This window comes from Enhydra lutris, unplaced genomic scaffold (genome assembly GCF_002288905.1).
Source record: "Enhydra lutris kenyoni isolate GAN:26980312 unplaced genomic scaffold, ASM228890v2 scaffoldscaffold16, whole genome shotgun sequence".
Classification (NCBI taxonomy): domain Eukaryota; kingdom Metazoa; phylum Chordata; class Mammalia; order Carnivora; family Mustelidae; genus Enhydra; species Enhydra lutris.
This window is the reverse complement of record NW_019154100.1, coordinates 31,067,644-31,095,171: the sequence shown is the minus strand read 5'-3', so window position 1 is coordinate 31,095,171 and position 27,528 is coordinate 31,067,644. Positions and strand designations below refer to the sequence as shown.

General features: G+C 37.2%; 1 protein-coding gene across 1 annotated transcript in view; it reads right to left on the bottom strand.

The window, feature by feature from the left end:
* LOC111147420 (coiled-coil domain containing 129) overlaps positions 1–27,528 on the bottom strand; it is an 85,503-nt gene that overhangs the window by 21,651 nt on the left and 36,324 nt on the right. The window contains exon 9 of the mRNA XM_022503427.1: positions 25,479–25,536. Within this exon, the coding sequence (XP_022359135.1) occupies positions 25,479–25,536 (58 nt within the window). The remainder of the gene's footprint in view (positions 1–25,478; positions 25,537–27,528) is intronic.

Here is a 27,528-nt window from a genome sequence, read left to right as displayed (position 1 = left end):
CCTGGCTCCAGCAGCATGATTCTTTCCCTTTGTCTTTTCAGACAAGGCCTTCTACTCTTACTAGCCTTGGAGTGCTTCCCCATCTCTTCGTGGCCCCTTGAATCCAGCCCACCTTGGCAAATAGTTCCTTTTCAAACTTTTTCAGTCAAAACCTTTGAATATACTTTCTCTTTCTTACCTGAGTGATAGACACAATACAATCAATCAGACAACTAAAAATGCCTTGCCATGATTAACTTTGACAGAGTATTGTATTCTTTCCTTTAATCCTGAGTAATCTGCTTTTTAAGAAAAAACACAGTTTGGGTTTTTAGAGACCTCGGCTCACTCAAGTTTGGAGAAAAGATGAACAGAGAATTGGGCATTGTCTTCCATATCTGTCATATCTACCTACTCTCTTCTATTTGTCCTGTTTATGTTGATGATTCTCTAAAGAATATCTTCCATGTCAGCTTTTTCTTTTCTGTTTTGCAATACTCATGTTCTTTTTTATTACTCCCAAGTCATTTTAAATTCTGATAAAATTATTTCATACATATTCTCATTCATTTAACAACAACCACTTACTGAATGGCTGCTTTGTGCCAGGTACTGGATGAACAGTGAGGAGAATTGAAAGATGCAACCCAGGCTTTGATGAGCTTGTCCAGTGGAAGAGCCATAGATTAAGGATAGAGTAGATGCTAAACAGAAATTCTAATACCGCCTTTTTATTTAATTTGATAGTAATGAAAAATATCCCAGGATATTTTTCCAAAGCTATGTTTTTTAGAAACACAGAATTCACAAAATATGCCTCTTAAGCAATAAAATAATCTTAAAGCTGATGATTAGCTATCTTCTAGAAGAAGCTTGCCCTATTTGTTCATTCATTCCACAAATATTTACCTACTGAGGGCATACTGTGTGTTAGTGTACTAGATGCAGGCAATACATGGCGAATAGAACCATGCCTCTCCTCTCTGAAGCTCAGTTTGATGTTCTGAAAATGAACTTTGAGGATGTTAGTGGCCCTTACAAAGAATAAGCTGCCTGGGGCGCCTGGGTGGCTCAGTGGGTTAAAGCCTCTGCCTTCGGCTCAGGTCATGATCTCAGGTCCTGGGATCGAGCCCCGCATCGGGCTCTCTGCTCAGCAGGGAGCCTGCTTCCTCCTCTCTCTCTGCCTGCCTCTCTGTCAAATAAATAAATAAAAAATCTTTAAAAAAAAAAAAGAATAAGCTGCCTTATAACAAGAGTTCGGGGGCACATTTAAAACTAAGCCCTTTTATCTGGGGCCCCAACAGCACTGGCTGCTCCAGTAGAGCATGATTTCATTGACATGGGAAAACTGGATTCAAGTGCTAAAAACTATTCAGAAGAGAAATCCTGAGAAATCACTACAGGAGGGAACTCAAATAAAGCTGTTTTTTGCAATATTCATGATAGCAAAGGGAAGCATGATAACAAACGGAAAGGTCAACCACAGATTGGTAAATAGTAAAATAGAAACAAGAAATGTATTAGGAAAACTTATTTCTATCTAGTAGCCCCAGTTTGGTGACCGCAATTTAAAATGTTACTAATGGCATGGAGGACAATTAAATGAAGGGCAGAAATCAGAGTGGGAGAGGAACCAAGAAAGACTATGGGCTCTGAGAAACAAACTGAGGGTTTCAGAAGGGCAGGGGGTGGGTGGATAGGTGAGATCAGTGATCAGTAATAAGGAGGGCATGGATTGCTAGAGCACTGAGTATTGTACACGAACAATGAATCTTGGAACACTGCATCAAAAACTAATGATGTACTGTATGGTGATGAACATCACATCATAAAAAAATTATGATAATATAAAAATAAATAAATAAATAAAATGTTACTAATGGCAGTTCTCAGAACATAAGGTTATCACCCAAACTTAAAAAGTAATTGTGGTCATAAGGAGTCCTTTCAAAAGGAGTCATGCAGTTGGTCTTATGTCAAACAAGCAATTTTTATATCTTTAGTTGCATGAAATATCCTCGATTGCTTTATGTGATGCTATGATTTTTTTTCCTGGACTCTGCTCACACGAAAGGAAAACCAGAAGACGCATGCACAGTAACAGATTTGGAGGCTGAATTCTTTTTTTTTTTTCCCTTGGTAGAACATGTTTTTGCCAAGATTACAACCCACTTGAACTTCTGTCTGTTCTTTGATTTTAGAACCAACTTGGGCTCCTTTTAACACTGGAAAAATCACAGATTGAGCCATAGATAAAGAAGTCTGAGCAAAGTTTTCTGAAGGTTTTTATCATCACTAAATATCTGTAAATAAACTTCTTGTTAATATTTAGTGTAGCTGAATCTGAAATACAGTGTTTTAATTTAAGGTGAGATCATTTTATTTTGATTAAGCATTTATAACATAAATTCCTAAAGGAAAAGATTTTTATTTTTTATTTTTATTTTTTGAGGAAAAGATTTTTAAAAAGACATCCTAAGAAAAGCCTACTCTGGTTTTTTAAATATTTAAAGAACACGCTTTATTTAAAAACCTGTTTGGTTGCCAACATACGTATTTTTAAATATTTGCTCCGTGCCAGGCACTAAGGTAAATTAGGGGGATTGAAGAGAAGTCAGACACTATTCTTAACCTCAAAATGCTGTGGTATAGTGGATTTACCAGCTTAACCTTGGCTTTGTACATATAGTTTCAACAAAGAATAAATTAGGATCGCCTTATACAGAGAATTTGTTAATCATTAAATAACCAGAATTGAAAATTCAAAACTGAGAGTCTTGGGTCTGGTTTTAACTAATTACCACTGGCACTTGGAGCAAATCACTAACATCATGGGCCTTTGTTTCCCCCTCTATGAAAGTATGAGGGTTGGCCTAGAGATGTAGACATGAAGCCCTTTATCTTATAATGACAAAAATTTGATTGCCTGAAGATAAGCATGACCCCAATTCTGCCTTTAAATATCTAACATGAGCATGCATATTGGCTCAACATGGTTCCCTGAAGCCTACAGAGATAGAGAAAGAATACTTTGCATGTATTTACAGACAAAAAAAAGGAGAGGGGAACTAAATCTCTCTTAAAATACTAATAAAGGGATCAAGGTAATGCTGGCCTCATAAAATGAGTTTGGAAGTTTTCCTTCCATTTCTATTTTTTGGAACAGTTTCAAGAGAATAGGAATTAGTTCTTCTTTAAATGTTTGGAAGAATAAAGGAAACAAGATGGGATTGGGAGGGAGACAAACCATAAGTGACTCTTAATCTCACAAAACAAATTGAGGGTTGCTGGGGGGAGGGGGGTTGGGAGAAGGGGGGTGGGGTTATGGACATTGGGGAGGGTATGTGCTATGGTGAGTGCTGTGAAGTGTGTAAACCTGGCGATTCACAGACCTGTACCCCTGGGGATAAAAATATATTATATGTTTATAAAAAAATAAATAAAATAAATAAATAAAAATAAAATACTAATTAAGGGGCACCTGGGTGGCTCAGTGGGTTAAAGCCTCTGCCTTCGGCTCAGGTCATGATCCCAGGGTCCTGGGATCAAGCCCCACATCGGGCTCTCTGCTCAGCAGGGATCCTGCTTCCTCCTCTCTCTCTGCCTGCTTCTCTGCCTACTTGTCATCTCTGTCTGTCAAATAAATAAATAAAAATCTTTAAAAAAATACTAATAAAATATTATGGTTAAAATGAAAAAATTAAAGATAATGTGAGTATATTTTAGAAATTGGGAGAAGACAATGGCAAACACAGAGACAGGGAACAGTGGAAGAGGGATTTCCTCTCTCTGCCATACTATATATAAGGTAATGGGCAGTTGGGTAGTCCAGAGTGACTTCTGAAATACTTTGTGATTTCATGTGATAAACCATCGTATCTGTTTTGGCTTCTAATAGAATGCAATCTGCATCAGCAAAGCACATTTTATAATAAAGTTATTTACAGCATGGAATCTGGGCAGATAATGCCATTTGGAGTCAGAAAGTTCTGGGCTTTGTCCTGATGCCAATACTTGCCAGCTAGGTGAACTTGAGCAAGTTCCTTAACTTTTACGAGTACTGGTTTCCTCGTTCACAATTTAGAAATAACTGTGGGTAAGTCTTGATCCTCAACTATAATTATGGTGTTCTACATTATAACCCAATTAAGGAAGGCAAGTTTCTGAAAATCTGCTTCTGGCCTTTTTTTGGCTCCCTTTGTCTTTCTTGGCTCAAGACCTTTTCCAACATCATGTCTACCTTCTCTTAGGAGAAGAATCTCCTGGAGGCATTTTGTCTTGGAAGTGAGCAATGGATAAGCAAAAAAAAAAAATCTGTACCTCACCTTTCTTGACCAAAGGTTTTGTGAAATGTGGGTACCCAGAGGTGGCAACACCCTGATGCCTCCAACAGGATTGTTATCTCAGAAGAAAAGGACATGAGATGGAACTCCAAGGAATCATGGACACTTGTCCCATGAGCAGCCCCAGTTATTTGTTATGGGCTATTGGTCCTATTGTAGGGGAAGAGGTGTAAATTGTGCGGTGACTGGAAAGATAAACACAAAGCAGAAAAGCTCTCGGGTTTGGAGAACTGGTTACACTATTGATCTTGGTAGGGACATCACACCCTTGCTCCTGTAGCACTAAGGAGTTCAAGAGGGCATGACAATTCCTAAGGTCTGTGAGCAACATGGCTTCTGCCTTCTCCAGGCTTCCTTAGGATGACCGGAAGGCTACAACAAGCAGGGAATGTCTGAAGAGACATACAATCTCTGAAACCACAATAAATATAAGTGCGCTTCTGAAGTTCTTTTCCCACCATTTCCCTTGCTAAAATAGAAAAGGGACTATATTTTCTTCTCCTGCAGTGATTTGCATTGTTAGAAGTAAATTTAAGCAAGGAGCCTGGGATTGAGGCCCACTTTGGGCTCCTTGTTCAGTGGGGAGCCTGCTTCTCCCTCTCCCTCTGCCACTCCCCCTGCTTGTGCTTGCTCTCTCCCTCTGTCAAATGAACAAATAAAATCTTAAAAAAGGAAAGAAAGAAAATGAGACATTGAATTACTTGGAAAGTAAAGGATTTGCCCAAAGAACAACTGTTGATGGAGGAGACCAATTGGGATGACTTTTCTCTGAAATAATTTTGTGTGATCTCTTAATTTCTACTCACAATGAAGTTTTCTTCACAAAAAGCAAGATGGTTCTGATTCTGTGCTAATAACACATTTTCTTTCAATTAAATTGTTGGGGATACCTGGTTGGTATTTCAATGCCCATCTTGCTTAACTTAGAAATCCTTAATACTGCACAGAAGTAGGATACCTTTGGGCAACCTAACTGTAAGGCTGATTTCATCATAGGTTCTCAATGAACACTTGAGACAGAGAAACTCCTTTACACAAATCACCCTCTCCGCAAAGGTCTACCACTTCTTAATCATTGGTGTTATCTCCATCCTAATGAGAGCAATGCTTTGCATCTGCTGAGGGTATAGGAGTAATCATAAGATCTTCTCTTCTCTAGGCCTTTCTTCCTGCAAGATGCCAAATGCTCTACATATTGAACAAGTCAACAGACCAATTGTGCCAGGACAGGCACACCCACTACTGATTCACACCTATCTCTGGGGCAGCTCCCTGCAGCTCTTTCCCATCCCACAGTGATGCCCAGGAGTAGCTGGTTTAAAAGGGAAGAAGAATGCCACTCAGAACAGAAGCAACAGGGGACTGGAGGAAGAGCAGACATAATTATCTAGATTGGAACCAGGCCAGTGACACCATCTACGCACACCACCAAGATTTTAAAATCATTGCATTTATCAATGGATTGCACAGGTTTTGAAAGGCAAAAAAGAAGGCAGGGGAAGTTGGGGAGTCTGACAGTTGTTTGAAAGACAAGCTAATGTGTTTATGCTGTTGCATATGCATTTTAGAAACCTTCCTGGTCTTGTGTTTTTTTGTCTCATTCACTTGTGCATAATCCTTATGCCGTTTCTTGCTTTGGGCACAGAGGAAATCAGAAAAAAGCCATTGAAAACTACTCCTCCGGTTATCTGGGGGAATCTACTGTGTGACTTAAGCTACTAGCTATTTTCAGAGCTAAAACAACAGGTACTGCCTGTGGACTCAATGAGATGATAAAAAAAATTAGATCTTTGTTGCTGTGTGGAAGGGTGTGTTAAAAAGTGTATTACCTCCTTCTCATCACGGTCCCACTCCTCAGTCCCCTATGTTTGTTTGTTTGTTTTTTTCTGGGAATACATCTTAATAAAACACTTTAACACAAACCTTTCCCCAAGGTCAGTTTCTGAGACAAACAGTAACGATGATTCATAACTGAGCTCTAGAACCTGCCTGTTAAAAAATCTGATTATTGAAAGCAAAAAGCCCGGATACATAAATATTTATCAGTGGGCCCTGAAGAGCTTACCATAAATATAATAAATAAAGAAAAATAAATTAACAATGACTTACATTTTTAAAAAATCAAGAAATGCCACAATCGAAAGCCATGATCCATTAAAGATGATGCTATTAATATACTGATAACAAACCACAATTCTTGAAATTTGCAAGAATTCCAACAATTTACATGTCTGTATTATAAGAGGCATTTTGTAACACTGTCAAAGCAGGCCTCTTAACAGAAAACTGAGTTAGAATTCCCAGGACAGTTTAACATACTACTTGTATTAGTTTTTACTTCCATACTTAGAGTATTACTAGTAACAGTCCGGATCTTTACTTCGATACTTAGAGTATTACTAGTAACAGTCTTGATCTTACCTGAAGTTTAAAGTGGAAGCAATTACACATGCTTTACTCATCAGCATCAGAGAAAGGATTTCCATTTTTTAAATCAGTTAATGTTTCATGTTCCTTAAACGAGTAAGGACAATACATTGATAATCACTGATCATGTCTTTATATCTTTGTTCATAGAAATGACAGAAGATGATTTGCAAATGATCTGTGGGATGAATCCATAGTCATAACAATAGTACTAATAGCTACCATTTCCTGTTTGCTGTTACTGCTTGTGATGTTCCCTACATGCCCTCTCTCATTCTTGCAACTGGCAAGTTAGGTAAATTTTATCATGCCCATCATGAAAATAGGAGCATTGACGTTTGTGGGCCTCAGATAACTTATCATTGGTCACACAAATAATACATGTGACCTGACCTTTTTCCAAAAAAGCACACATATCAAATTTTTGGTGTTTTCTCCAGTCAGTCCAATATCCATACCCAAAGAAGAAATGAGAATATATTGGCCATATGTATTTGATGAACCCCTATCACTTTATTTTTCTAAGGGTTAATTCTGGACGATGGTAACTTCTACAATTTTGCTAATCAATATATATGTTCTGGAAGCTATCTTATTCTCCTTTCAAAAATTAATCTAAGATTAACCTGAACTAAGTTACATTTTCAAGCCCGCAGCTTATAGCTAAAATATCCATCTAGTCCCTTGGATGATGGGGATGGACACTATTAGCAGTGGACCCTCAGTGAGATCCAGTGTCCATCCCTGCCATTCTACGGCAGGGGACAAGAAAGGACAATTCAGGATTCCTTGTGATCTGAAAGCAGAAAAGCAGCTGCTAAGTCAGGAGTTTTCTCAGTGGTTCTTTCTGGAGTTGGTTTCAAAATAGAAGCAATGACTTCTCTAAAGTCAGGTGACAATGGTGTCTGATACTGTCTCCTCAGAAAATATTCCTTAATTATCCAATAAAATATACCTCCATGGGCCAGGACACTCTAAACTATATTACCCCATTTTATATTTTTATAACCTTTAAAAATATCTAAAATGATCTTGTTAGTTAATTCATTCCATAAATATTTATTGAACACTAATTATGTACCAGCATCTGCATATGTCCTAAGGATCTGGGGATACAGTGTTGAACTGCACAGAGAAAATTACTATATTCATGAGGCGTATATACCTATTAATTATATGTCATCTTTTCTTTTTGTAGAGGCATTGTCGGTATTATTTACAGCTCTGGACATACAATGGGTGCCTAATAAATATTTGTTAAATGATTAGAAAAGGTATAAAGCTGCAGACCTGTGTGCAGGATTATTTTTCAGATAAGCGAATGAGCTCAAGTCTCATAGTCCCTTCCACGCCCTCCTCCCCTCCAAAAGCAAAGGTATCTACTTCCAGCCTTCCCTGGTAAAGGATCCTTTATTGGACACATCCCTGGACTCATCTCCCCAGCCCCTTATCTTAGATGCTTAAGAAGATCTTGGAGGTTGTATTGGTTACTTTAAGCATTGGATGTTTGATACTAAACAATGATCGAACACTCCATCCTACCTGGGAGCAAGGACACTGGATGGTGTATTGAAGAAATCTCTAAACGTTTTCATATAGGAGACCTGGATTCAGTGCCTAACCTTGGTGCACACTAACGGATTTTTCTCTGGCAAGTCGCTTAACTTCTCTGAGCCAACGTCTGGAACCTAAAAAAGATACTAAGCCTGACTGCTTGAGCAATCACACAGGTGATGTGAAGAACAAACCTATGAGCTAGAAAATATCGAACCCCTTACTAATTGACAAGAAGGACACCAATGTAACTTAATATCTTTATGTTGTACAAAGGGCAACAAAGAGTTCAAAATGATACCTGAAATTTAAATTAAAAAAAAAAAAAAGATACCTGAATTTCTGAGGAGCCATTTTTCAAAGTCAGAAATGTCCAGTGTGTTATTGGGCATATAACATAAATATAAACATAACCACTGGATCTGGCTTCACACTGAAACAAAACAGACTGCTGATCATATGGGAATTTAAAATAAAGATGGTCTTGACTAAGAATATCTTTCCTTCTGGTGTGTCTTACTACCTGATATTCTACTAGTAGCAAATTTAAAATCCATTGTTACTGAAAAATAACACAAACGTAGGACTGGGCTGAAATGTTAGAATGAACACATAATTTTTTTCTTTCAATTATCCTACTAAAGCTCCAGTAAAGAAATGTTTTATTACAAAGACATAAAAGGAGAGAAGTACTTCTAGACCTCCAAACCCTGTTACTCCATGAAAGCAACATCAACACTGGCAAGAATTGTCAAAATTGACTCTTTCAGAACTCTAGAAATTAACCAAAGTCCTACAACAATCTAAGGAATATATATTCAAGAAAAAAGTAGCTGAATATAAGTAAGAACCATGCACTTTGTGGCATCTTACCTTACCTGAATCCTGTCATCCTCTCCCCAGCTCGATCTACATTAGCCCTAAGACCCAGGAGCCCTGAAGTAATGAGAGCTATGAAAACCAACAGCTCTAGCATTTATTGGAGAAAACAAAAGGGATGCAAAAGCCCCATTCCTAGAGAACTGTCACTATTGAACCTGTGTGGCAGGTCTCCAGTAGGACTATGAAATGGCATAGCTGCTTTGGAAAATGATTTGACAATTGTTCAAAATGTTAAACAGAGAGCTACCATATGGCCCAGTAATCTCACTCCTAGGTACATTCCCAGAGGAATAAAAATGTATGTCTACACAAAACCTTATACATACATGTTCAAAGAAGCATATTCATAATAGCCAAAATGTGGGAATTACCCAAATGTCTATCAGCTGATGAACGGATAAATTAAACGTGACATATCCATGTATTAGGATATTATTCATCAAGAGCAAAAGGAATAAAGTATGGATACATGCTACATCATGGATGAAACTCGAAAGTGTTATGCTAAGTGAAAGAAGTCAGTCACAGAAGATCACAAATTCCATGACATGAAATGCTAGAATTGACACTGAACCAAAAAGTAGATTAGCAACTGTCATAGGGAGCGAGAGCATCAGAAATGAAGAGGTGACTGATAATGGGTATGGAGCTTGTGTTTGGGGTAATGAAAGTCTTCTAAAATTAGTGATGGTGGTTATTCACACAACTGTGAATACACTAAAACCTTTGAATTGGTACATATTATAAGGGTGAATTTTATAATATATAAAGTATATCTCAATAAAGTTATTATAAAAATAAATTGAAGAATAAATAAAAACGCATGAGGGGAGAACAAGAAGGAGATGCAAACACCTAACTTTAAGAATAGCATATGTCGGGGCTCCTGGGTGGCTCAGTCGTTAAGTGTCTGCCTTCGGCTCAGGTCATGATTTCAGGGTCCTGGGTTTGAGCCCCACATTGGGCTCCCTGCTCAGCAGGGGGCCTGCTTCTCCCTCTCCAACTCCCCCTGCTTGTGTTGCTTCTCTCGCTGTGGCTGTGGCTATGTCTCTTTCTGTCAAATAAATAAATAAAATCTTTAAAAAAAATAGCATATGTCTTGGTAAGCTACTAGAGATATTCCTCCATCAGAGGAAGGCATCCCACGAGACAAAGAAGTATAAAAAAAAAAAAAAATTAGGGATCCAACAAAGATTCAATCCAGCTTTTTAGAAAAGGTAAACAGGAGAGCAAATCTGAGAAAAGCAGACTAGTTTGTTAGTGCCAATATACAAATTACTGAATTTTCAGAATGAGAAAAAAGTGTTAAAAATTTTTAACACATAATTTGAAATTGAAGGCATGTATTTATGACTAAAATGGACCCTGGACACTGAGTCCAGTGTATAGAAATAGGCTCACACATATCATTATGAAATTTCAGAACACTAGAAACAATGAGAAAATCTTTAAATTTCTAACAAGACAGAAAAATAAAACAGGGTTCAACTTGGCTTTAGACTTCCTAACAGTTTAACACTGGAAGCAAGGAAACAGTGGAGGAAAGCCTTCACTTCACGAAGAATTTCGCAGGAAATGAACGTAAAATTTGATGCTGAGCCAATTTATTAATCAAGTGTGAGGGCAGGATAAAGACATTTTCAGATACACAATTAAGAAATTTACCCTTTTTGCATACATCTGAAGAACTTACTAGAAATATCCTTCCATCAAAGTGAAGGCCTCCATCAAGACAGAGAAGTACCAAACAAAAACAAAAACAAAACTGGAGATCCAATGAAGATAAAACCCAAAGGAATTTCCAAGGTGATGTTGCCAAGATATCCTAGCACGACAACTATGCACCAGGCATGAAAGGGCCACCATCTGATGGGAATGGCACAGTGAGGGCAGGACTTTGTTCTCTGATTCTAAATCCTTTTTATCTAATGAAATCGGTAGAGGATGGTCTATGAACAAAACAAAACAACAAAACAAAAAAGGAGAATTCAAAGAGAGAAGACTTGAGTTCTAGGAAAGAGAGAATCTAACCCAAGAAAAAGGCAAAAGAAAAAAAATCTCAAGGTTGACTGCTTCATAGCAGGCTTAGAAATCGTCCCAACCAGAGGAAAAAAAGAATGGAAATTACCGTAAGGGTAGATGCCAAGAGTAAACTGAAATTATTAGATTTGCTAGTCTACATGAGGTAAAATTTTACTTAAAAAAAATATTGAGAAGGTATTGGAAAGTATGAAAGAGTTGGCACTAATTACACAGGAAAATAAACCACAAGAAAAAAATGCTTTCCCAGAAATATCTTGGTCCATATCTCTTATTCAGAATCTCTATGTAAACCTCTAGTTTTCTTCAATTTCCTTGATGAACTCCTCTGTTGATACAATAGTTGATATAAATAATTGAAAATGAGAGTCTGATGGACACAAAAAATCTTTTCTTTCTCTAAATTCAAATCTCTTTTTCCATATCATGTCAGACCAACAGAAGCTATGATAGTGGATTGCATTGTCTTTGCAAAGTTTTATCTGTGTGACCTCGGTTTCATTTCGGCCTCAGGGGATTGGCCATCGTGAGTTTCTGTCCGTCCATCTGTCTTGTATCATTGCACACATTTCCAGACGAGCTCGAATGTCTTTTTATCATAAACAGAAGTACAGCTCCTGGGAAATTTTTGTCCATCTCATTCACCCATTGAACAAACCGTTTGCAGCTTCTAATAGGTGTCAGGCGCCCACTAGGTTAAAAGGGTATATGTGTCAGGGTCTTCCAACTGCTAGGAAATCATAATTTGTTCACTTTCCAGTTAACAAAGAGCAAATAATGGTTTTTGAAATAGCCTTCTCATTCAGAATAGAAGAATGTATACTCAGTATTATTCATTAAAATAATAGAAACAATGATAAAAAACTGAACTTTGAAATTCCCTGGAGACCATTTCTACATATTTTTAAAAGAGAGTCATTTAGTGCAAAGGGAGTATCTATAACTTCATACCATGTTATACTTTATAAAATAAATAGTAAAGCCCATTGGTTACAGCATCAGACCCCGATCAAGGTTAAACCTGTGGGACTGCCATGCAGGTGGGCAAATTGCACATGCTGCAGGAAATAGACCATGTCAGATACGATCGTTGACGTCTGTGTGGGCACTAGAAGCCGACTAGAGTTGGCAGCGGAAGAAACCAATCAAAATCTCAGCTGCTCTGGCCCTGTGCCTCTCTCTAACCTCTCTACCCAGGAAGAAGAACGAGCCTTACCTCTGGCTTCAACTTGCCAGGGAAGGCAGGGAGGGGAAGATGCCAACTCTCCTTCCAAGATGAGGAGAACAACCAGAATACGATCAGTTACTGAAGGAAAAATCCCAGCCCTCCAAGCCTTTTCTAGCACGGGTTTCCTTTTCATTGGGGTACCCTGTATGCTCAACCTTTTCTAGAGCCTCATGCTTACAGAATGCTGTTTGCTACACCAGACAAGAATTGGAACTTCCTTCTGACAGGTAGTGGAAAAGGAGCTGGGAAGCTATGACTCCCCCCTTGTGCTTTCCCAAGCCACTGATCTGCAGACTACCTCATAAAACCTGGAACTTTAAACACACACACACACACACCTCCTTTTAATTAATGGCCTAGTTTCTTGATTAATGGCCTTGTTAATTAATGGCCTTGTTTCACCTTGAAAGGTTTTACAGGAGCTCTTGGAAGATGACCAAAGGGACACAGAAAGGAGTAGAGGAGCAGTGGGAGGGCTGAGCTGGGGTAGGAATAGGAGATAAAACACAAGAGAAAGAGCATTTGAAACACATCCTCTTACTGTCCTTCCTTCATCTTTGCTTCCATCAACTACCTTGGCCACACCCTCCCTTCCCTGCGTGATCACCAATCCAGGATTGAAAACATCAGTGAGAGACTGATTTTGGAATCTCCTTCCAAAACAATCTCTCAGGCTAAAATGAAATAAAGCATTCTTGGTTTCATACCTGGCATGAACTATCTTCTGAAAACACTTCGAAACACATCTCTTGTTAAACCAAAAAATTTTATAAGGGACATGGCAAAGAACGTTCCTGTTTATTTTCATATCTAGCATAGTTCTGTGGGGTTTTGAATAATAATATTATAATATTAACATAATAGTAATTATTATTATTATGATTAAGTCTGAATTTAAATAGACTCAATTCTTGGTTAAGTCCTAAACTTTACTTTTTTTTTTTTTTTAATTTTTTTTTTATTTATTTGACAGAGAGAGATCACAAGTAGACAGAGAGGCAAGCAGAGAGAGGGAGGGAAGCAGGCTCCCTGCCAAGCAGAGAGCCCGATGCGGGACTCGCTCCCAGGACCCTGAGATCACGACCTGAGCCAAAGGCAGCGGCTTAACCCACTGAGCCACCTAGGCGCCCCCTAAACTTTACTTTGTTCTCTTTGTTGGTGTGGACGATTTCAACCACGTAAATATACTCTGATTTTAATATTTCCTTAGAGATACAGCAGTGTTTTCTCTATTGAATTATCACTCGACTTCTACCTACCTTTTTAGATTATGGGGGCATCTTGGCGATTTTAACATAACAACATTAAAATTTTTGCTAGGGAAACAGAGGAGTGTTTTAGTAAAAATAAAAGCTTGGGGTCAGACAGAACTGTGAACCCCAGCTCCATCCCTCACTATCTGAGCTAGATTGATCCAGATTACTTATCCTCTCTGAGCTCGGTTTTCTCATCTATAAAATGGTAGTAAAATCCACCTACCCCCATGGCTGTTTTGAGGATAAATTAAGAATGTAAAGTGCTTTGTAGAGTGCTTGGCACACTGAATGCTCAGTGAAGATATCTGTTTATTCCTGAAACCCGTTCCCCATGGTCACCCCTCTGTAGATGTGATGCCAACCCTTAGCTATGAAATGCATGGAGAGAATCCTTAAAAGAAGTAACAGTCTTATTAGGGACATATGTCTTACACCAGCTAACTACAATTCAAGGAAAACTGTGTTAAGGCCTGGAGTAAAGGCATATGTCAAAATTCAGGGGAGCAATGAAGAAGGTATATCCCCAGGGAACAGGTTTCTTGCAGGAAGTGATAGAATAGTCATCACCAAACCGAGACACTGAGGATGGGTGATATTTGGCAGGTGGAATAGGAGATTGGGTGGATTCCGTGAAAAAGAAGCAATGCACTGCAGAGATGGAAATGTGGGGAATGTTGGAGGGCACTGAGCAACCCAGTACATGCAGTACAGGCTATGGGAGAGGAAGAGAGACCACAGGATGGACTGGGGCCAGAATGGGACAGTCCTTGAATTCCATCCTAAGGAGATTCTCATTCATACAGAGACAACTGAGAGAAATAATTAAAACAAAGTTATGAATAAACATGACAGCATCCTTAAAGACACAAAAGCTACCAAAGACGTGTACGGTGTTGTATCTACTGAACTTTGCATCAAGCAACTGCCCCTTTCATTCCATCGTGGATAATACCAGGCTTTGCACCATTAGAACATACTCAGTCAATTAAGAAAAGTACTGATTGCCGGCCGCAAAATATCCCCATGGTGCCAAAATGTCTGTGGAGTGGGTGGGGAGAGGGAGGGAAGGTGTGATAATTAAAAGAATTGTTACTTGCGATGTCACAGGAGTCAATGTGTTAACTCCGCATGCTGGGAAGCTAGAGTGCTCCCAGCTGCCACGGGGAGGGAGGATGTGGTTTGATCCCTGGCACCACTCGTTGGGACAAGATGAATCACAAATGTGTTAATAGTGAGGTTCCATGTCATAATGTGCCAGATGGAGGTGGTTACATCTCTGATTGATTGCCTCCTGGCCAAGACAGGGGTTTTCCAGAAGGCAAAATTGGCATTGGAGCTCTAAGGATCAGCAGGTCTTTATTTTGGTCAATGTGGACCTGACATTCTCGACTTTATGAAGTGCGGCTTCCCCCAAGACACGGGCAGCCAGAAACAGTATGTGGATGAGGAAAGAGGGCATGAGGGTGTGACACATGGAAGAAAGAGTTTTGTGCTGGACAGAGGTCCTCTGGCTGACCTTGGCCTCTAAGGCATCCCCGGTGGCCGGTGGGGGTGGGGGCAGTGGACAGGGGAGCAGCGCTGAAAATAAGGGACTGGGGTGTGGGTGGGGAGTCACCAAAGATGCCCTGCTTGCAAATGAATGAAATAACTGGAAAGGGAGAGAGAAAGTCAAGGAAGGAAAGGATCCAGAGAAGGAGCTTCAGACACCAAACTCCCAAAGCAGCAGAGTCCGGGAGCCAGGCTGAGACCACCGGGTGGGACCACCGAGCAGAGCATTGCAAGGTGACCTTCCCGCCTCTTCCCTCCCACTAACCCCGACCAACCGACGGACCATAACCACCCAGCTCTTTGTTGTGGTGGTTTCCTTCCCCGGATGCAAGCTTCCAACTATAAACAGCCAACTACAAGGGCAATAACTGTGGCGTCCTACTGGGAACCAAGGCAGCCTCTCGTGCAGGCGCTGGGTCCTAATACAGGACAGTGAATAAAGCTTCATTACCGAACAATGGAGTTAGCTGCCAGAGCCTACAGATTTGAATAAACAACAAATAAGCAACATCTGCTCCAGCATATGTGTATGGTAAAAAAAAAAAGTCACAAAATAAAAGAATTTGTAAATGCCAAAAGCAACACTAAAGTGCCAGTGCTACTGTAGAGTGAATTTTTAATTGCACATGCAAAGAGGCAGGCTGTGGGTATTAGTCTCACATATGTCTTGTTGCTGCCAACCTGGGAGTATAGATGAATTTAATTAAATAAGGATTATCCCTTCTCCCCAGTACAATTACTTATTTATAACAATGATAAAATTGCCTAATAAAAAAATTGTAATATTTCAAAAACAAGCCCAGAAAACACCCTGCTTTCTCTGTAAGTCGTTCAGGGCTGTTTGAGTTTGAGTGTGTCTTTTAAAATTAAGTCTTTGCCTACTGCCAAGGAAGGAAAAAACAAACAACAACCCTTATCATAAAGCCTGCTGCCGTTAAACAGCCAGAGACGGCATTACGGAGAAATATAAAGAAGACACAGAGCAGCATGGGAATTGCCTTTCGTGGGGCGCGTAGAAAATTAAGCAATTGGACTCAAATGGAGTCCAGGCGACTGAGCCAAGGGACAGGACCACTGAGGCTTGGGCTCCCCCAGAGCGCTGGTCCTAATCTGTTTTTCTGAGCAGGCAGTCACCGGTGATCAATCAGTTCCCTTTAGTTTGGCTATCCCTCTTCCCTGCGTGCTAATTCTCTGAAAACAAGGAACACTACCCAAACCAAACAAACAACAAAAGAGATGGGCACTCCAGCCCCTCTTCTCAGTGCCAGCGGAGTTCATTTTTTACCTCCAAGTTAGCAACCTACATCATCGGGGAGGCCAGTGGCGACAATCCAAGTATAAAACTGTAGATGGTAAAGTAGAGTCATGTGTAAATTACCATGGAAGCCAGTATCTTCTGAGTCTCGTCATCTAAGTTAATCTTTGAGCAATTTCGTTGCTGAAATAGCTTTTCTGCGCTAGAAGTTAAGGCAAGTGCTAAGAGCTTATGACCAGGTGCATTGTCTCAAAGTTAATTCAGAAGCCAGCCAGAAATGAAAGGCAGTCAGGGGCTCTGGGGTGTGTGGCTGTGGGCAGTTATACCATCTCACCACCACAGTGTTCTCATCTGTGCAATGGGAAGAGTAGTGATCGAATCCACCTCCAAGGGAGGATTCAATGCAGTAACACATGTAAAGTGCCTGGAATGGCATCTGGCATGGAGTAAGTGCTCAATAAATGTTGCCAAGAATTTAAAGGGATGCTTTAGCAAGGCACGCAAATTTGCACTTGGCTCTTTTCTGGGTGTTAATAGATTTCGATTTATCTCCTGCTTTTCTTTCGTGACACATCGCAATTTTAATTCAATAATTAATTGGTTTCTCTTGAAATTCACAAGCTCCATGAGACTAACTTCTGTTTTGCTTTGATTTGTATCCCCAGCACCTAGACCAGGTTCTTACATGTATAAACGCTCATTAAATATTCATTGAATGAGTGAATTCAGTATGGAAGGAGAGCTAGATTTGAATTCAAAAGATCTTGACCCGAATTTTGGTCCTTCTTTTTTGCCAGCTGTGTAAACCCAGGCAAGTTGCTTAATCTGTTGATGTTTTTATCTCTAAAGAGGAAAGAGTGGCATGGTGACTATATTAAATAATGTAATTGAAATGGCTCAGGACACTGCAAAAGTGGGTATCAAATATAAATTGTTAATTAACAACGAACTGCTTCCTAATAATAATTGTAATTGATTAGAATATTGAATTAAGCAACAGACTCCGTGTATATTCAGGGAAAACAACTTTCTGAGAGATGTTGCTGGAATGTGTGCAAAACCAAAATAAATTAAGTCTACATTACTTAGGACTAAGTGCAACCTGCAGAAAGAAAGCACCAATTCATAGATTTGAAAGGAAGATACATATTGGATATAGTCCTAATTTACAAATACTGAAATTCATGCCAGTAAAATCATTAAAAATACCATGTGCTGCATTTTAAGATAATCATTATACTCCGCCCACAGTCCACCATTGCAACATTAAATCACCACTGGTGAATTCGAATAGAAACTCTTCCAGCTAAGGTAAGAGAAGTTTAGATGGTGTCATGCATGAGGTTCCCTGATGGGTCAGGCACTGTGTGAGGTATCGGGATGGCAGGTAAACGAGACAAGACTCCTACTCTCAAGCAGAGCATTATTTAGTGTAAAGGAGAGAGGCATAAGCAAATGGTTAGCGGTTTTCCAGGTAAGTCCTATAGAGGTGTTATTTACCAAGGCTAACAATAGCATATAGGGAGAGCTTATAGGTTGAGAAGAGAAAGGAGGAATAGTTGTAGGGACTGTGGAATTTGCCCGCTTAAGAAAAGAGAATGGGCTGTTTTTGGTGTTCTTCTAAATTAGAATATCAGCCCCTTTGAAATAACAGGGAGATAAGAGAAAGGGACAGAATCAGAATGAGAAATTGAAAGAGAATAAACAGAATTTAGTGGTAACTGACAAGGAAGACCGCAAGGCCAACTAGGAGACAGAATATAAGAGATCTCTTCAAAGCTACCTTTTTTCAAATCTGCTTTGGAGAAAAATCCTATTAGCAGAACTTTAATAATTTAGCTCTCACTCAATCCCCAAATACACCCAATTTGTAAAAATGAACATTTAGCATTATCTTGGTTGAGTGATTATTTATTTTGTTGTGGACAAATTAGCAAATACAGAGAAGCAAAAGAAGGAAAAACTAGATGTCTCTTATCATCTAGACTGCCATCGTTTATCCATGTACACTTAGGCTTTCTCTATTTTTGTGTGTGTGTGGGGGGGGGGAACTTGAGGGTTAGAAACTTGTATTAAAAAATTTAACTTGTAGCATATAAAATATTAAAAGAAAGAAAAAGAAAAAATACTACCTGAGACCCATCACCATGAGATGGTCACCAAACTGTTAACTGTAGTTTAAATCATATGCAATTTTTTAAAAAAAGATTTTGCTTGTTTATTTGAGAGAGAGAGAGAGAGAGGACAAATAGGGGGAGCAGCAGGCAGAGGGAGAGGGAGAACAAGACCCCCTGTTGAGCAGGGAGCCAGATGCCTGGCTCGATCCCAGGATCCCAGGATCATGACCTAAGCCAAAGGCAGATGCTTAACCGACTAAGCCACCCAGGTGCCCCTCCTCATGCAATTTTTATGTGTATTACATAGATTATATATGTAATTTTATATAAGCAAATTGAGAGATTTTTCTGTAAAAACATTTTATTTTATGACTTGTTAAAAACCACTGTGGCATGAAATACCAGTTCTCATTTTTGATGACCGTATGATACTCCATATAATGTATCATGATTTACTTAAACAATCCTTTATTGGACATTGAGGCAGTTCTAATTTTTTTACACCTCTTTATAATTGCCTTAGGATAATTTCCAAGAGGACATACCCAGGTAGGAAGAGAAACACTGCTGCAAAGCTTCTGATACATATTGTTGCATATTGCCTTCCAGAAAGCAATGTGTATTCTTCCCAATATTATGTTATATGACTTCTGAAATCTCTATCAATGTATTAACTCATTTGCCTATTTTAGTGTGTATTTCTTAGATTACTACTGAGGTTGAAAACTGCTTCATTTGCAATAGCTTATTTAATAAAATTCCTATTGACATCTTTATTTTTTGTTCAATTCTCTTGCACTGGGAAATTTCAAACATGTACAAAGTATAGAAAATAGCATGACATGCATTCATCCCTTGTAACCACCTACCAGTTCTATTAAAATTTAACATTTTTTCCATAGTTACTTTAGATTTTTTTTAAAAGGAAACATTATAGATACAGTAGTGTTATTTACCTGGTTTTATCCCTTCCTAATCCCATTGCCTTCCCCTTACCTTTCTCCCCAGAGTTAACAGGATCCTGAATTTGGTGTTTATATTTCCACTCTACATTTTTGTGCTTTTACTTGGTACATGCATTAGTAATACCAAGTGTTGCTAAGGTAAATATATTTTATATATTACATGCACCTAATTGTGATTTATTTACCCCCACCTTATATATGTGATATTTTTTCATATGGACGAATTAACTTGTTTGTTTATCATCATTGTGGTATATTATATTCTACTCTGCGACGATGCTATGATATCATTAACCTTATTCTTATTGATTTGATTGCCTTTAGGTTGTTTTAAGTTTTTCACTATTTCACTATTTTCACTATTTAAGTTTTTCACTATTTCGGTGTTGCAAAAAATGTTTTTATATGTTCATTCATCTGCATATATGTGAGGATTTCCCTAGGGCATATGCTACAAATGAAATGGCTGAGTCAAAGGGTCCGTGGATCTTTTTTATTTGATTTTTAGACTTCTTTGTACAACGGCTGTACTTTAATGGTTTCCTCATTGGTTATTGGTGGTGTGAAAATAATATTGATTTTTACATTTTGCTCTTGCATTCGACAAACTTGCCACACTCTATTAATATATGAATATGTCTATTAATTCTCTTGGGATTTCTATGTAGACAGTTATTTTGTCTGCAAGTGTGGGCAGTTTTTTTTTTTTTTTAAGATTTTTATTTATTTATTTGACAGGCAGAGATCACAAGTAGGCAGAGAGGCAGGCAGAGAGAGAGGAGGAAACAGGCTCCCCGCTGAGCAGAGAGCCCGATGCGGGGCTTGATCCCAGGACTCTGGGATCATGACCTGAGCTTTAACCCATCGAGCCACCCAGGTGCCCCGTGCACAGTTTTTAAGTTTACATACATCTTACTTTCATGGTGTTGTAGTTCTGCTTTGACCTTTAGTTTGATGCTGAATAAAAGGAGTGTCAACAGATTTTTTTTTCTTGGTTGAATAGGATTTCCTTGAAGGTTTCATTGTTAGGATTGATACTTGCTATCAAGATTTAATAGACACCACTTAAAGTAAGAAAATTTCCTTCTATTTCTACTTGCAAAGAGTTTTTGTTCATCCTTTATTGTTTATGATGAAAGTACACTTTCAGCTTGTCATTTACCTTTTAATTTTTTATGATTGTTTTTCATGCATAGATGTTCAATGTTACATAGTGAAAACTGATTAATTTAATTAGATATTGCATTTTAAGCCACATTTTAAAAATAGTTTCCTATTCCAAAATCATATACAATTCATCTGCATTTATATTTTTAGCCCTGTGATAATTTGAGTGTGTTTTTTGCATTTAGTTGTCTATATGAAATTTCATTCATCTAAATTTCTGTTGGTAAACAGTGAAATATTTTGTAAGTACACATATATTTTTCATAAGCTATCAAATTGATCATATCATTTATTTCCTCTAATAATTTTATCATTGTAGTTGATAAATTAGTTTTTCAATTTTTGAAACACTGAAATCTTCAAATGAAAACTAGTTTTCAAGGATTAGTGTACTTTTAATGTTTTACTGCATTTAAAGATTTTTTTAAAAAATTTATTTGACAGACAGAGATCACAATTAGGCAGAGAGGCAGGCAAAGAGAGAGAGAGGAGGAAGCAGCCTCCGTGCCAAGCAAAGACCCCAATGTGGGGCAGGATGCTGGGATTGTAACCTGAGCCAAAGGCAGAGGCTTTAACCCACTGAGCCACCCAGGCACCCCTGTTTTACTGCATTTAAATCCTCATTACTTTATTGAAAAATGTTTATATCTGTATTCATAAGTAAAAATGATCAATTTTCTGAGCTATCTTAGTCAATTTTGAAATCAAAATTTTGTTTTGTTTTGTTTTTAATCTAAAAGGAACTGGAAAGATTTATGAATGTTTACATTGTCTGGAAGATTTATAAAGAAGGGCAATTATCTCTTGAAAAACTGAGGGTCTACCCATGTAACTGTTTTGGTTTTATTTTGGCATTATTCATTGCTGTTCTTAGAGAGAGTTTTTGGTAAACTCAAGTTTTGTTTGTTTCCCCCCCTTTCTGGTATTAGTTTACTTAACAGTTATATTATGTTACTTTGTTAATTTTTTGTTTTAAAATAGATATGTATATACAAATATTGACAACATAATACCAGTATAAAATTTGGTAGTATAAATACATACATTTTCTAAAATATCATCCATATTAATTATCCCTGATTTTAATTATACCACTTGTATTGGTATTAGTATTCCTTTAAAATTTAAACATGGTTTTGCATATGATATAACTTCTTTTCTATATCAGTGGTTCTGTCTTTTCTCTAATTTTGTCTTATCTAATTTTGTTTGCACACCTTTCTCTCTTCTGTTGTTTGACAGCTTCTATTGTTTTTATTCCCCACACAAAAAAACTAGTGCTTGATTTTACTTACCAAATTATTTTTTTTTCTGATTTCTACATAATTAATTTCTGGCTTATTAACTTCTAACTTTTAATTATGTTTATTTTATTGTTTTTATGATGATTTCGTGATCCAAATGATTAATTTTAGTTTTTACTTGTTTGATAATGAAAGCAATTAATGCTATGAATTTGCCTCAGATTACTGCTTCTGTTCCAGTTCTTCAATTTTATATGAAACATTCATCATTATTATTGAAATGATCTGAACTTATAGTTCTAAATGAGCAACTTCTGCACTCTTTGTAGGATGGAGAACTCAGTTCCCAAGTTCTGGATTTAGTGTTTTATTTTGTTAGGAGGAGGAAGTGTTACTTATATTTTTATTTTTGAATTAAAATATTACTGCATTTATCCATGTTAAGGTGGCCTATACATAATATGGGCATATGTAAGGAATCAATGAGATAATCTTTGTGTTTATAAATTGTTAGCTCTTTTAATAAAATATACCAAGAACACTGAGAAAGAACACTTGTTTCAATATTTTCTATTATACTCATGTTATCAATTATAATATTAATACATTATCTGTCACTTTTTACTATGTCATGTTTGGTCTGCAGAAAACTGAGGGGAATATTAAAATCTTTCAATTTTGGAAGAGATGTTGGTCAAAGGATACAAAGTTAGAATTATGTAGGATGGCTAAATCTAGCGGTCTAAGGTACCTGGTGACTATAATACTGTATACCTGGTCAATAATACTGTATTGAATATTGAAAATTTGCTGAAAGAGTAGATTTCAGGTGTATTTACCACACACACAAAATGGAAACTGTGTGAAGAGATGATATGCTAAGTAGCTTGATTACGGTAATCATTTCAATATGCATATGTATATTGAATCATCATGTTTCATACCTCAAATACACACAATATTTATTTAAAAATTAAAAAAATAAGAAGTGTCCAAAAGTTTTGGACTGGTTGTCATGGGGAGCAGAGATTTAGTAACAATAAAATCTCCCATTTTTATTGTGTCAATTTCCTATAGTATCACCAGAATTTTTTGCTAAATAGTGTTATGAAAATAACATATGCACATGATAACAAAAGAAAATTAAAAGATGCCAATTAATTTAAAACATGTTAGTTTCCCTTCTGTTAAGTCACTTCTATTAGCAGTTCCTTATATATTCTTCCAGAAGCATTCTGTGCATACTTTCTTCCCTCAGTAGAAATAGGGAACTTTTTTAATAAAAAGAGGTGTCTCTATAAAATATTTTGCACATTTTTTTTCTCATTTAATAACTGCATATCTCAGAGACCCCCAACACATAAATATCTGCTTCATTTTTCAAAGTGAAGTCTGAGTAGATTTTAATGTAAAAATGTACCATAATTACTTAAAGCTAATTTATATTTTTGGGTCAGTAGGCTGCTTCTAGCTGTTTGTTATTATAAATATATTTTGCAGTCAAAATCCTTGTGTATACACTGGGGTCAACAGATGGTTCAAAATGTAGAACTGGAATAGTTGCATACATTTACAATTATGTGACACTGACAGAGTATACTTCAAGTAATTATTATGATTTTAACTTACAACCAACAATGGGTAGGTTTGTTTCACATTTTTACTATCTCTTGGTACTACTAAACTTGAAATACTTGTGACCTAGAACCACAGTTAGGATTATTTGTCATGGTTCTTTGGGTTGACTCGGCTCAGCTGTGTGGTTATTAGATTCTCTCATGTGGTGGCATTAGATGACATCTGGTGTGGGGGGATGGTCATCTGAAAGTTTGACTGGGTTGAACATCTAGGTTGCCTCACACAGAGGCTCAGTCAAGGGTGTCTACCACAGTGGACATTCCCATGTCGTTTGGGATTTTCACGACATGAAGGCTGGGTTCCCAGAGGGAATGTTCCAGAGCAAGTATCTCAAGAGCCAGGAACCAGCCAGGTGGGTTAAGGGCTACACTCTAGACATAACACAGTATCACTTCTGCTATATCCTATTGGTCAAAATAGTCCATGTACTATCATTTTTGAAAGAAGTCATCTTTTTAACTTTGAGTCAAAATTCATTCCTTGATATTCATATACAGATACATACACAAATTCATTCACATATATAGTTGGTTCATATATATAATGAATTCATTCATTCATTTATACATATATACATAAAAGTAATACTTTTCCCTTTTTCCCATTAAGAGAAATAACAAAAAATTTTTTCCCTGTCCTAGTTTTTCTTGGGTTAATGACACTGTTTTTGAAAGTAATAAATTATATTTGCTTTACTTTAGTTTAGATTTTCTCCATTGGGCTAACCTTCACCCATTTTACTTCACTCTCTGAATTTGAAATTAAATGTAGGCTAGTGCTTTTGCCTAACTTCCCAAATCATTTTTTGGAATGATTGGGGAGACTTACATGATATCAGCAGACCTCTTAATTGAATGTCAAGGCAGGCAGCTCCTATTGGCACAGGGACCTCCAGCTTCATTGAGAAGCATTCAATTAGATGGAAAACAGATGCTTATTTTTGTCTTATAAACCTCAATGCAGGTTATGTGGTAATTACTTCGAAGAGCAGGATAACAATTTATGTAATCAGCAGGACCCTATAATTACTAATGCATAATTTCTAAACAGCATTTAGCAAAATGAGGCCCGTACATACACTTCGTAATGAAAAAGATGTGTTTGACACCACACTAAATTAAATTAAAAATTTGCATATTTTCTTCCAGGAAATGCACTAGCTTCATCTGCTTTATTTTGCTTCACTAATCCCTGTCTACTTTTAGCTCTGTTATAGGATCATGGAAATGCTGAATCACAATGATGGCTGAATGGAAGCATAAAAATGAGGAGTAGAGAAAGCCCTCCTTCTCTGCTGTCTAGGATTCTGAGAGATTATTTGGAAAGTGACATCCAGGCTACTTTTTTCCACAGAGAGTTAATAGGAAGGTCCTACCATCACTTAATTTAGAATGTAAGGGCAAGCAGAGAACTTAAAAAATTACCTCCACTTCCCTAAGGACCAGTACAATGATATGATTTTTGACACATTGAGCAGTTGTCAGTAGAAGTTAGAAAGTATTCACTCAGTTAGTCCCAGTCCTATGTGGAATCCCTTCCGCTCTCCTGATCAAATCACACAGAGCTAATCTGAGAAAACCGCATATTGCATCAGCCCCAGGGATGTGGGATGTGTCTGTAGTAAGTCGTTTGAAATTTACATGTACATTGGCATTGCTAGTAGGTTTTCAATAGTAGTAGGTAGAAATAATAATGGCAGTAAATAACAGTAGTAGAAGCCATGCCATTTTCTGAAGATTATTTAAGTTCTACATATTAAGAAAGTTGAGTACTAGTTATTTACATTCTTTTTCTGAAAGGCCATTGATGACTTTGCACACCGTGCTAAATCTTACCTGTAATTCCTGATGTCATGTCGGGAGGATTACCAGTCTCTTCCTCAAAGCTCTGGACCTGAGACACCAAAATACATCAATCTCATTAGGAATGCTTTCATAATAAATTCACTTCATTTGTTTAATCAACATATAATGACTGCCTCCTGGCTACTAAGAGGATTAACCATGACTTCTGAACTCAAAGAGCTTGCAAGTCCTCTGTAGGCAGATGGCATGTACAAGGCACTCAGGGTAAAGACTAAAGGAACTAAAGGAGATCAGGAGAGAGAAATGGGGGAATCACTTCCCGGTGGGAGGAACATGTGTGGAAGATGTAGCATTTGAATAAATCAGAAATAATAATAATATTATTATTCTAGATTTTTTTTCTCCTAAAGAGCTTTAAATATATTTGGAGAAAGCAAGTTATTTTCCACATTTAATTTTATCTCTCTAAGGGATTTATTTATGACTTGGTAAATTTATGGAGAGCAATTCAGAAAATTCACAACTCAGTTGCTATACGGAGCTTAGACAGCTCAAAGAAAATTGGTTTTCCAAATTGATAGAGCAGAATTTCTTTTAAAATTCTTTTCAGAAATTAATAAATATTACTCTATTATGAGTAAAATTATAGTTAAAACAAAATAATAAATATTTCTTTACAAGTAATAATATAGATTACTATAGAAGCTGGATAAATTTAAAAAATTAAAGAAGGTAAGAAAACAGTGACTGTTAATATTTTGGAATGTGTATTTGCAGGTTTCTTTTTTAATATTTTTTTTTTCTAAATGTAGTTATGTAATCAAAAATTTTCACTCAAGGGGCGCCTGGGTGGCTCAGTGGGTTAAGCCGCTGCCTTCGGCTCAGGTCATGATCTCAGGGTCCTGGGATCGAGTCCCGCATCGGGCTCTCTGCTCGGCAGGGAGCCTGCTTCCCTCTCTGTCTCTCTCTCTGCCTGCCTCTCTGTCTACTTGTGATCTCTCTCTGTCAAATAAATAAATAAAAAATCTAAAAAAAAAAAAAAAAAAAAAATTTTCACTCAAAACTTAGAAGGGGAACTTTTTCTCACTTGTAAGATTTCTTTGAAAATACCATTTTTAATGACTTTACAATAGACCATATTTGGAAGCTACATTAATTTACTTACTGGTTCCCTAATGTTGGACTATTTCCTGAATTTTGCAAATAAAAGTAATTAATAATGGTGAGATGAGTATCCTTGTACAGAAATCTTTTTCTACATGTCATATTATTTATTTGGACTGATGTCTGTACAGTGAAAGCAGAATCAAAGGACATTTAAACATTATGGTACATGTGGCCAAAAATGACCTCTAACTCAGGAAGAGAGGACCACAAGGGTATAGCCCAATGATGTAAGAAAGACTATTTATTCCTTCTTTTTAATCCTTCATCTCTTTCCTTCAAAAAAGTTGTTTTATACTTATAATTAATTAGACATACTTCCTACCATTATTTTTATTAGTTTTGTAACTCAAACCAGCATTAATCACGGAAGTTTTTAAGTACAATAAGAAAATTCTTTTGCTCTGATTATTAGCATGGAGAAAAGCCCATTTAGTGTGACGTGTCGAGAAATAACCCTCAAACAACAAAATTTCAACAATTTAAAATGAAAACTGAGTGTATTCTTGGGTTATTCCACCTGAGCCAAACTAATTAACACATTTTTAAAAATTAAAAATAAAGAAATAATTATTAACTTTGGAAACATTTTCCACCTAATCAGGATGCCGACTGGCATTGTTTAATAATATGGGCCATATTCTCACATATGAGTTCTAGAGTGCAGGATCCCTGTATGGAAGTCAGAGGGAGATTAAAATGCTTTATTTTGGATATCAAGAAGCATCTTACATTGACTTTACAATTGTATATACTTCATCAGTATTAAATGCTCAATATGTTTGGGAGTTAAAAAAGAAAGGAACAGACTCAGTTTTACTAAGTAAACTTAAACACAAAAATATGTTGAGTTGTGCATTAAAAACATCTATGCATAATTTTCTTAAAATCATGGTTTTGAAAAGTGAGCCAAATA